Here is a 12808-nt window from a genome sequence, read left to right as displayed (position 1 = left end):
TATTAGGTTTTATTTAAGGAGGTGTTAAATGACATCTACTGAGAACACAATTTTTTAAAGCTCTAATTTATATTACCTCTTTTCTTAAAACTGCTACTTTACTACTTCCAATTTGGAATGAATATGGGGATAACTCTAGAGAAGCTTACATCACATATTCTAAATACTTGCTCAGACATGGAAAGCCAAAATGTTCAGGTTAGTTGGCCCTGATGTCTTCTGAGACTTGCAACATGGAAAGTAGCCATTCATAATAAAGTTGAAAGAATGTGGACTCATTCATAAAGGGTGACTTTGCTAAATTGCCTATTAAAGTTTCTAGTAGTTACTTAGGTCTTCAGTATATTTTTATATCTGCTATACCCCTTTATATTTTACTTGGATAATTTGATGTCATAGATGTTAGCCTCCTTATTACTCATATGGTACAATTAAAAAAATAAAAATTGTTGGTTTGGAGTTTAAAAAACCTAGTTTTTGATTTGGGGTCTGTTATTAATTCACTGTGGGAAATGGTGGAAGTCCCTTTGAGTTCCCTGACCTATAAAAGGAGTTAATTACATTAGATGACCTATAATATTTTCAGCTTCAGTGTGACTGTGACTCTGGTACAATTTACTTTTTTTTCAAAGAGAGATTATTGGTTTCAAAGTCTTTCTTGAGAATTCTCTTCTTTATGATAGTGATAGATGAGAACCAAGGGCAAGTACTTTGATTCCCAGATGAACCCGAGGTACTTTAAGCATCCCACATGAGAAGGTTCAGACCAGTTTGGGCTGTGATACTCTGAACTGCTGGGTGTTCTTTGAGTTTGCCTTAATTCACACACAGAATTTGGGACATGGGGTGCTCAACTAATATTTAAGTATACTGCTCATGAAAAGGGGTTTTGAAGATTTTCGGAGGATTTTCTGTGATAAGTAAAACAGTTTTTAATCCAGAGAATTAACATAGTGTTTGTGTCCTGTCAGTAAAAATCTCAGGAAGAAAATATTCTGCCTTAAAAAGATTAGGAACTTGTTTTCTATGCAAACATAGATGAATAGCATTTGTTTTCTCATAATAAGATAATTACTTCATGTCTTCATATTGATCCACTGCAAAAGTCTTGTCACTATTTATGAATATGTAACTGGACATTCTCTATAATGTTTATCTATCTGTGTGTGTATGTATCTGTTCATGTACACACACATATATACAAATTTTAAAGACATTACAGTGAAAACTATTTAAAACTAATATTTCTGGCATTAATTGGTTTTTATTTCCTTCAAATACTGTATTCAGCAAACGTGTGTGTGTGTGTGTGTGTGTGAATATGTGTGTGACTGTATATGTCTATGTATTTGTTCTTCAGGCCAGCCCTTACTGGGCTATAGGCAAAGTGGATCTATGTATTACATTTCCATGGGCATTGGAACACTGACCTTACACTGGACAATACCACCTGTTTGTACTCTTTGATATGTATAATCCTTTACCTGAGCAATACTCTTACATTCCATACAGATGACAAATATTAATAGCTCCAAATGAAGAAACAATTGACCTAAATTCTCCCTGAAGGATGAATAGTATGAAATCCCTTACTGAGGATTAAGTAGGGCTGAGGGCAGTGCGGTGTGGATGCTAAGCGGGTGAAAGATAATGAAACACGTTAAAGACTGGCACAAAAAAGAAAAAATACTGGAATAGAGACTAGACTGTGAAAGGTCAAGTTGACCACTTATACAGTTATACCCCAAGTCAGTCTTGATTTATCTATTAATCAGAAATTCAATTAAAAAATCTGATTTACTTAGGAAACATGATTTCTCTCTCCAGCTCGGTTTGTTATTGCAGTATGTGGGAATATGTGTTGAAATTATTCTTGATTGCCATTTAAATAAGTTTTTAGTAATTTCTTATCAAATTTTTTTTAACTGTGAGCAAAGTAGAAGTGTGCCTTGATATAGAGTCTCATAGTGTTTATATTATAAATTTGAAGCCCTCTTCATTGGTGCTATTGAAAGATGGAACATGTCTCATAAGAAACCCATTTAAAATTAGATTTCCACTACCATTGTCAAAATTTGAAAAGTGTAGATATTCATAAATATGTTTTGCAGTTCTGCAAATCAAAGACTCTTTTCTTTCTTTTCTTTTTTTTTTTTTTTTTTTTTTTGGAAAACATGTAGGTACTACAGTGGGAGTGGTTTGTGCCACAGACAAAGATGAACCGGATACGATGCACACACGCCTGAAGTATACCATTTTGGAGCAGACCCCGAAGTCCCCGGGGATCTTCTCTGTGCATCCGACCACAGGTGTCATCACCACAGTCGCTCATTATTTGGACAGAGAGGTAGCTTTCCACTCCTTAGAATATAATTTTACCAGGGGCTTAGATCCCTACCCCATTTACTGTAGTTTGCTCTCCCGTGAACTTAGGAGTTTCTATTTTCTTTTATTTAGGTGTAAGACAATAAGAATTTCCAGCCATGTTATATGCTTTTTTTTTAAATATGACTTCTGTTTCCTTATGTAAGGAAAGCCATTGGAATAGAAATACAGATCAATTGGTGTTTAGAAGGAGTGGGAACAAAATACATTTCTTATGAAAGTCGCTGCTGTTGAATATTATTCTGTTCTTATGTGTGACTAATTGGTTTCAGCTCAGGAAAGCCTTCAATTCTCATGTAGAACAATTAATTTTGCACGCTCCATGGGTTTAGATCACATGCGGATTCCTATCCAGTTATTGTGGATATGTACTTTTTATTAGGAAGGAATTAGTTGATGGCTTATTATGAAATCTGTAACACTATTTGGATCATAGTACTAGCACACTATCAGGTATATAGCATTTTATGTTCAAATTCTTCATGCATAATTATGTTCGATCTTTATAATTTCCTCGTTTGACTAGGTAGGTTGTTACATCCAATCTATAGAGGACAAACGTGACAGTCAGAAAGATTGATTGACTCACCAGAAACAAATCATTGAACTCAATCTTCTAATTTTTGTTACTCTTGCTCTATTTTGTCAGCCTGTGTTTAACTCACAGACCTGAATTCCTGACTGAGGCAGATTAATCAATTTCATGTGTACAAAATAGCTCTATTAAAACACTCAGTGGTTCCCACTGCACCCTGAATAACACAAATAGAAGGATCGATATGACTTGGACAGATAATGTACAGAAGTAATCAGTGGAATTGGTTGCCAAAGAAAAAGGAAAGGATGATGAGAAGCCACGGAAAGAAATCAAAAATAGCACAAAGGTTTTATTTGTCATTATTTTTATTTTTGGGTGTGGTCAGTACATTTTATGTGATAAAGCACGTGATGATAATAACAAATGGGAAGGTTTGAAGGAGCAAGATGAATGTGTTTTTTGTATATGTGGAAGAGGTAGAGCTGATATAGTGACCAAGTGAAAACAAGCATTTTCCCTCAGTTTTTACACATTGACAGTGAGGCTTAGAAAAATTAAATAATTTAAGGGCATACAGCCTGTAAGATACAGATTTGTGGTCACACCCAGGTCTGCTTTCCTGATCAAAAAAAGTCAACAGAGGGGCGCCGGGTGGCTCAGTGGGTTGAACATCCTACTTTTGATTTCAGCTCAGGTCATGATCTCACGGGTTTGTGAGTTCAAGCCCCACGTTGGGCTCTGTGCTGATAGTGTGGAGCCTGCTTGGGATTCTATCTCCCTATCTCTCTGTCCTTGCCCTGCTTGCTCTCTATCTCCCTCTCAAAATAAATACAAATAAACTTAATTTTTTTTTAAAGTCAACAGGATTTTGGGGGGAACTGCCACAAAGTGTGTTGTGGGGAACAACACAGGAAATAAAGAAATGAATAAGGGAGATATAAAAACAAAACCAGTGCATTTAGAGGAAGAAGAAGCAGGGTATCAGAGAGTGGAGCCAAAGGAGGAGCATCTCAGGGTGAGAATGTTGGTTTCCAGAAAATGGAGAAAAGTAAAAAAACAAAATGAAACAAAACCAAAAGGAATAGCTAAAGAATAGTAAGAGAGAAGAGAAAGTTAACAGGATTGTGTCACAAAGTAATCAATTCATCATCCATCACCACCCCGCCATTTGCAAAACTCTGTTCACAGAAAGTCAACAGTGACCTCCCAGTTGCCAAATCCACCTGTTACCTAAAGCCCCTGTCCATTGTTGGCACTTGCTAACACTCTCTCTTCTCTTGGATTTCTGGTTCTTTTCCTGTTTCTCTGATCTTTCCTTTTTATTGTCCATCGCTTAGTCTTCTTACTTCCCCCATGCTTGACATGCCACTGTTACTTCTATCCTTAGCTCTTCTTATCCTTTAACCTCTTTTCGATAAATCTGATGCCTGCTACAATTTCAGCCACCATCTACATACTAATGGCTCCCAGAGTGGTATTTCTGGCTATGAACTCTCCTGTAAGTAGGGGGCCACACATCCAAGTGTCTTCTGAACATTTCTCCTTAGATTTCCCATAGGCACATAAAATTCAGTATATGCCAGGCACAACTCATTCTTTTTGGCCATTTTTGCTCACCCTGCTAGTGCTCACTTCCTCAGAGCACAGGCTGTCCTTCTGCATTTGCTACATTGGTTGGTGATACCCCTCTGCTTTATCCAAATAGGACACCTGAGCATAATTCTCAACTCTCCCTTCTCTGAAATTTTATATAGAATCTACCATCACATCCTACTAAATGCTAACTCCCAAGAAGCTTTCCTGTCACCCTTATCTCTGTCCTCATTGCCACTGCCTCAGATGTGGATCACCTATCTTAGACTATTTCAGGAGCTTTTTAACTGGTTTCCTTTTTTTTTTTTAACTTTTAAAAATTTATTTATTTATTTTGAGAGAGAGAGAGACAGCAAGCAGGGGAGGGACACAGCGAGAGGGAGAGAGAGAGAATCCCTAGCAGGATCTGCACTGTCAACACAGCCTGATGCGGCTCAGTCTCACCAACTGTGGGATCATAACCGGAGCTGAAACCATGAGTCTCATGCTTAACTGACTCAGCCACTTAAGAGCCTCTAACTGATTTCTTTGACTTTCAGCTCATTTTACTTCAAATTATGCTGAATCTACATGAAGAATATTCTTTCTGAAACTCCAGTGTTCTTATTTTGTGCTCCCCCTATGACTCCTATAAAACTTTTCCCTATTAGCCAATTAAAATATGTCTAAATTCTTCGTATGGCTCTTTGTAATTTAACCTCTGTCTACCTTTCCAGCTTATCCCTGTCTACCCAATTCTTAAAGTGTCTGCAAATATGGAATCAAATAAAAGCGTGGATTCACACAAATGGAAGACTACACAACTGAAGTTTCATTTATAAGTTGGAGCAAATGTTTTCAAAACTAATTAAGTATTTGCTTTGTTTCCAGACTGTAGATAAGTACTCACTGATAATGAAAGTACAAGACATGGATGGTCAATTATTTGGATTGATGAGTACATCAACTTGCATCATAACAGTTAAAGATTCAAATGACAATGCACCCACTTTCAAACAAAATACTGTAAGTATATAATATCAAAATCTATGTCTACTTGTCAATTGTTATTGGTTATTTACTATAAATTAATAACATATGTGTCATGCTTTGAAGTATGTATGTTTATTTTATGAATAAAATTAAAGTTTGAACAGCTGACATATAAATCTCCTTTATTTATTCATAGTAGTATTTTATCCTCTTGTAACATTTGTCTTCATTTATAACGAATTTCTTTCATTTCAAAGATAATCCTTTGAAAGATTCATGGCTTTAAAATACGCTAGCTAAAAACTATAAGAACCAATACTTTTGGAGTGGAAGAAATACTTTACTTTCTTTGTAAAACTTCTCTTTATAAAGTAAGTTTTTAATGAGTTCTTTCTGTTTCAGTATGAAGCATCAGTAGAGGAAAATGCATACAATGTGGAGATCTTACGCATATCTATAGAAGATAAGGATTTAATTAACACTGCCAACTGGAGAGCCAATTTTACCATTTTGAAGGGGAATGAGAATGGACATTTCAAAATCAGCACAGACAAAGAGACTAATGAAGGTGTTTTGTACGTTGTAAAGGTACAGTAATAATGGATACTTGACAACTTGGCAAGTTAACAAGTTCTCTTCAACTATTGGTTTAATCAACCAAATAGTTTCAGATCAAAGAATCCACAAGATGGAATAGAGCTTCGTCTGTTTAGTCCAACTGTTCCCATTGAATGCTGTCTTTCTTCCATAATTTTGTTGCCAGTCATTAGTCACCTAGCTTATGCTTGAACATTCTCAGTTCTGAGGATCTCCATTGGCAGCTTATTCTGTTTTTGGAGAGCTTTGATTCTCAGAAGTCCTTACTTCTACTGTGCTCGAATTATTGTCCTTCTATCCCATGTCTAGGTTCTGTCTTTAATGGTCTGGCTCTAATCCTATACAGAAGTATAATTCTTTTGAAAAGTTTGCTATGTCCATTTGAAACGTACTTTCTCTAGGATAAATATTCCTAATTCCTTTAACTATTCCTTACATGATATAATTCAGAAGCCCATAGTCTTCTCACTTACTCTCTTTCTGGAATATATGCCTGGTTGTATCTGATCCTTTACAGGTGATTTTGAGGGTGAAATACAGTATTGTATCAGACAGCATATATCTTTATTCTATATATTGTGTTTTTGGTTGCCCTGTTTCATTCTAGGGTCCAGGTTATGAGGGCAGAGAAGGCCCTATTTGGGAAGGACCCTTGGTTTTATATTTGTAGCCCCGAACAAGAAAGAAAATTGTCCTATGGGCAGGTAAAGGAGTCATCCATTGAATAAAACAAACTTTCCTGCCAACAACAATATGGTGTAGACTTTGATACAACAGTATCTATTTGTAGTTATTTCCTCACTAAAAATTTCCACAGATTATGTAATCAACTTTGGCAAGTTCTATCCAGATGTGAATAGTCAAATATATTTGTTCCAGATGACTCTCAACATCAAACCTCCCTCTATTTCAGTTTTCTATAATATGATCCACTCAAATTGAATACTAAAAGCAGCCACTTAAGAAAAATGAAGTTTTATAATTGATAGTAGTAGGAAAGGAAATAAGCAGGTGGTACTGGTCATATTTTCTTTGTATTGGCCCACCTCAGTCAGTCTTCCTTTGGACTCTCCAGAAAGCAGAACACGAGGCAAGGACGTCAGCGAAGGAAACTATTTAGGAAGTGGATCCTAGAAAGCCAGAGTAAAAATGGAAAATTAAGACAGAAAAGAACGAAAAGCCAATCAAGTCTGCATTATTGACTTAGTCACCTCTGGTGTTCAATCATGCAATGAACCATGTAGAATGTACTTCAGAATTATCTCCTCAAAAAGTGGTACCCAGGGCATTTGTCCATCAACTCCCATTGTTGATACCCATGCCTCACTGGTTGAAGGTTGCTTCCAGGGAACCTCAGCTCTCCTGCACTTCTGGGCGTGGCTGTGCCTGCCTGAGAGAGAGCTGCCTAGCTTTGGACCGGACTTTGAATATGAAGAGCTGAATCTTTGTGCACTTGAGGTGTGAATCTATCAGTATAAATGGTAGAGGTGTTCACCAGAGCTGCAGCTTAAGTCAGGTAGGCTGAGGGTCTGTGGTGTGTAATTCTTTTGAAAAAGGCTGCTATGCATCAGTTTCCAAAGCTGGACAAGCATTTGCCTCAAAATTGATGTGATTGGCAACAGATGTTTTGTTTAAGTTTTCTCCCGTACACCTTCCTCTGCATACCCCTCAACCCCACCTTTCCTTCTTTCTAGAAATAAGTCAAAGGAATAGTTTGAGATCCAAGATGGGTAGATTATGCCAACTGCGGTAGCTCAGGTCAAAGACCCATGCTCAGACCTTTTAGAGTGTTTTAGAGTATCTACTGCTTGGTTAGATACTTGGCTACTTCTCAGTTACAAGCTACTACTGCTTGGCTACTTCTCAGTTCTCTCTATTCAAGGCCATTATTAAAGACCTGTTATTATTATTTTTTAAATTGCAATAATTTTATCTTGGTTCGGGAGGCCAAATTTAAGTAATGCTAGGAATTAAATTTTTATTATGAGTTTTTTGACCAATACAAAATGAATTTTAGTAAACTTTAAAAAAAAATCATAGTATGTTGGCACATTTGATTTTTTTCATATTCAGAGTGGATTTTTTCTCCTCAAGGAATGTTTATCACAAAGACGTTAAGAAAAATGTTTGCACATATTTTCAGAAATAATAGACTATATTCTAGAATATCTCTTACTCCATGTGACTAATAAACATCTGGTGAAATATTTTATTTCTGGTGAACAGCTTCTGGGTACCATCCCAGGATTCTTTAGGAGAGAGAGCAATTACATGGTGATACTTTACTTTTTTTCACTGGTTCATTTTAAGTTAATTGGACATATGAAGAATATAGAAAAATCCACACACCCCTCCCTCCGCAATAAAATTTATATGCATTTAATCCCGTTATCTTTAAATATAAGATAGTTGCACTGATAATTATATCCTAGTTATTTTTTTAAATTTTTTAAATGTTTTTAATTATTTTTGAGAGAGAGAGAGACAGAGCATGAGCAGGGGAGGGGCAGAAAGAGAGGAAGACACAGAATCTGAAGCAGGCTCCAGGCTCTGAGCTGTGAGCCCAGAGCCCAATATGGGGCTCGAACTCACAGACTTTGAGATCATGACCTGAGCTGAAGTCGGACACTTAACCAACTGAGCCACCCAGTCACCCTATCCTAGTTTTTATATCTAGGAAATTCTTTTAGAATTTTAAAAGTAGTTACCAAGTACTGATCACCTTTCATGCCAAGGGAATGATACTAAACATAAACAACTAAACTAGTTGTCATATCCCCTTTAGGATACGATACTATTATTATCCCCATTTTACAATAAAAAATATAGTTTTCTTAATTTGCACAGTTTCTGTTTAAATCAATATTAGGTATGCTTTATAAAATTAATTTATTTTGCTGCTTTCCCCATGTTTTGAAATTGTAAAGGAAAAAAAACCCTCCAAAAATATACAGGATTCCAAAGATTTATTTTTAACTTTCATAACAACCCAGTGGTTGTTCCTATCATTCTTCCCATTTTCAGATGAAGAGGCTGAGTCAAAAGAAGTAAAGTCACTTGCCCCCATTCATAGAGATAGAAGGTGACAGATCCAGGATGCAAACTGAGACATTCCTGATGCAGAACCCTTCGTCAGAGCTACTGTGCTATTCTTCCTGCGTGGTACCCTTGGGGTCATGTTCCCCTTAGCTCTCCTCTTTCCCATACTTGGGTTACATGGCTTGATAAAATCATGACTTCAGTTGCACAAGGAGGTCTTCTCTTTTTGTATCTTCAAAAAATTTCTACTTCTATGAGTTTACTCTTTTTTTTTAAATTTTTTTTATTTATTTTTGAAGGAGAGAGAGAGACAGAGCATGAGCAGGGTAGGAGCAGAGAGAGAGGGAGACACAGAATTTGAAGCAGGCTCCAGGCTCTGAGCCATCAGTACAGATTCTGATGTGGGGCTTGAACCCACAAATTGTGAGATCATGACCCGAGCCGAAGCCGGATGCTCAACCGACTGAGCCACCCAGGCGCCCCATCTGAGTTTACTCTTTAAATTATCTCCTTCCTCTGTCATTATTAGCTCCTTTGGTAGTTTTACCTTCCTTCTTTCTTTAAGCCATTCATAATATTCTCTAACATTTTGGGCAATAAAATTTGCATTCTCTATGGTATATCTTCCTTTCTATATTTTACGCAACCCCTTAGAAAATCTGAATTCATTACAGAGATCCTTTGGTAACTGCACTGGTCTTTAAAGTTATTGTATCCTTGGGGAGCCTGTGTGGCTCAGTCGGTTAAGTGTCTGACTCTTGATATCAGCTCAGGTCATGATTTTTTGGTCTGTGAGATTGAGCCCTGCGTCAGGCTCTGCATTGATAGCGTGGAGTCTGCTTGGGATTCTCTCTCTCCCTCTCTCTCTGCCCCTCCACCACTTGCTTTCTCTCTGTCTCAAAGTAAGTAAACAAATATTTAAAAAATGTAAACGTACCTTATCTTTTACCTTGCTAAAGATTTGTGTTCGTGTACTTAAGTTATATATTTAAGTACTTTGTAACATTGATGAGGTATCTTCTATTTTAAAACCAAACACTGTATAACCAAGGCATTTTGAAATCCATCTTTCTTTCACATAGGCTATGTACTTAATAATGGATAGGAATGAACTTTATTCATTCCTCTATACCAAAAAAGAATGAAATAATCAGTAATTCAAGCCAAAGATTGCTCAAATATACTTCTTTATCTGAACAAAGCTTCCAAACATTGTCTTGTTAGTTGGTGTCTCCTTTTATGCATCATATTGGATGTTAACAAAAAATACATCACCTTTTTCTTTCGACTGGCTGTGTGACAGCCGGAGAGATTACTAAAACCTATAGTGTAAAGCACTTGCTGTAGGCTTACAATGTTAAATGTTATTCTTACAACAGTTGTGCAGAGGACGAAACTTAGTGTCAGAGAGATTAAGAAATTTACCCAAAGTGACACAGCTAGGATGCAGTAGGACAGGATTTGAGTGAAGGTCTCTTTGATTCCAAGTACATGCTCTTAAGCACCATGTTCAATTGCTTTGCATAGCTATGTGATCTTGGAAATTAGCCTCTGTATTATCTATAGAATATAAATAATACTTCTCTCTGCCTCCCTAGTAGCTATTCAATTATAATAATGAAAGTGAAAACACTTGGTGAACTGTAGGATATTATTATTCTATTTTTAGAAGCCTTACATGTTCTTGGATCTTGTGTTATAATTGTCCATGTCGGAGAACTTTTCTGGAACTGTAGACCCTGAGCTGATGCAGTCTTCAGCTCAGTCCTGGGTAATCTTTCCATCTCAGCATTTCCTTTCTATTTGAGCAGCAGCAGTTGCACATGGGCTTGATGAAGAAGATACTCTACTTGGTCATTCTCAACATAGAGAGTCCGCCATAAAACAGCACTTCATTTTCTAGCGAGATACTAGCATCTCAGTGCAGATATAAGATATTTTTGAACATTTTTTTAGTTGATGAAACAGGTGCCTGGGTGGCTCAGTCGGTTGAGTGTCCAACTTTATTTACCGCAGGTCATGATCTCACGGTTTGTGAGTTCGAGCCCCACGTTGGGCTCACAGCTGCTAGCCTGTCAGTGCAGAGCCCACTTTGGATCCTCTGTCCTCTTCTCTCGGCCCTTCCTCCGCTTGCACTCTCCCCGAAAGAAATAAATATTAAAAATATAAAATAAATGATGAAACATTAAAGCTACCGTGTGGTGGAAGAGAATTCCTGGTTTTTCATTAATCGCTGATTTCATCCTACTAGATTTCCAATCTTGTAGAGTTTTAAGCCTCTAAACCAATATGCAGTGCAAACCTCGAGCAATTACATAAAGAAATTCTAAGGCTTTAGTAAGTGGCCCTGATCAAATCACTGCACCTCCCCCGGAGCAGCAGCTGTTTCCTGACTTTCTATCCATGCCTCATCTCCAATGAATGCTTTCATTCTCTGCATGATCATATATCAACACATGTAATTTGTGAGAGTGTTCATTAGCAATAGATAAACATATTAATTCTTTTTCCCTTCTTGCCTCTCTGTTTTCTAGACTGTTCATAAAAGATTTTTTAAAAAGTTTCATCCATATTTTGTGGATTCTAAGATTCAGAAATTTTCTTGACTTCTTAGCGGACTTATGATATTAGTATCTCAGCTTGATAATAGCTAGGTATGGGGAAAGGTTTAAAATAAAAATGTTACTCCTCATTTTTTATTTTGTTCAGTGGTCAGCTAGTGATGGTTTTGATAAGCAGAAAGAGAATCAAATAAAAAAAAATACTTCAAATTTGCAGTACAATGTAAAATAATGTTATTATGGGTTTGCTTGATTCGCTGTCTAAAAATCAATTATAATCAAAGGATTCACTTAAATGTTTTTAGAGGCTGGTGAACCAATTAAGCAGCATAGTGTAGCAGAGGGATTATAGTGTGGTGGTTAAGGAAATGGACATAGTCAATAGGAAGTAGTGAGTCAAACAAAATTGCATTCTCCTGGAGTTAGATGCCCCTTCGGCTGGTCTGTTAGCGCTCTAAAGCAGGGTCATAAAAACACTGTCATCTCTCTGCATTGTCTCCAGGTTCAAAATAATCTTCCTTAGTAAGAATGAACTATGAGAGTATAACTGGAATTGTTTTTCCACAACTCCATAAAACCATCTGTAGAAACTTTTGGACCACTCTTGCTAACGGCTTAGTGAAGAATCACCTCTCTCTTTAGCAACGGGTAAAAGTCCATATTGATTGAATGGGAGCATAGAATTTATGCACCACTGTTCGTTTTTGCAGATGCTCACTTGTTATTTGAAATTCCGAAGGTATTTTACACTGATGCTGATATGCATGTGCTTTTTTAAAAAGCCGCTGAATTATGAAGAAAACCACCAAGTGACCCTGGAAATTGGAGTAAGCAATGAAGCTCCATTTACTCGAGATTTTGCACTCAGAACAACCATGAACAGAGCCTTGGTCACAGTTCACGTGAGGGATCAGGATGAAGGACCCGAATGTAGCCCTGCAGCCCAGTATGTACGGATTCAAGAACACTCAGCAGTGGGGTCAAAGGTCAATGGTTATAAGGCATATGACCCTGAAACTAGAAGTGCCAGGGGCATAAGGTATGAAGAAGTCTGTAACCACATACTAATAATGTATTTGTAATAATTGAGACAGTAATTTATTTTAATATGTTTTATATTGCT

The 12808-nt window shown here is 36.9% G+C and overlaps 1 protein-coding gene across 2 annotated transcripts in view; it reads left to right on the top strand.

The window, feature by feature from the left end:
• DSC3 (desmocollin 3) overlaps nt 1-12808 on the top strand; it is a 47918-nt gene that overhangs the window by 20779 nt on the left and 14331 nt on the right. For both annotated transcript variants that reach the window (XM_060613509.3, XM_060613510.3), the window contains exons 7-10: nt 2181-2347; nt 5387-5521; nt 5891-6076; nt 12468-12724. In XM_060613509.3, the coding sequence (XP_060469492.2) occupies nt 2181-2347; nt 5387-5521; nt 5891-6076; nt 12468-12724 (745 nt within the window). The remainder of the gene's footprint in view (nt 1-2180; nt 2348-5386; nt 5522-5890; nt 6077-12467; nt 12725-12808) is intronic.

The sequence above is a fragment of the Panthera onca genome, chromosome D3 (assembly GCF_046562875.1).
Source record: "Panthera onca isolate mPanOnc1 chromosome D3, mPanOnc1 haplotype 2, whole genome shotgun sequence".
Classification (NCBI taxonomy): Eukaryota; Metazoa; Chordata; class Mammalia; order Carnivora; family Felidae; genus Panthera; species Panthera onca.
This window is presented reverse-complemented; position numbering and strand designations above follow the sequence as displayed.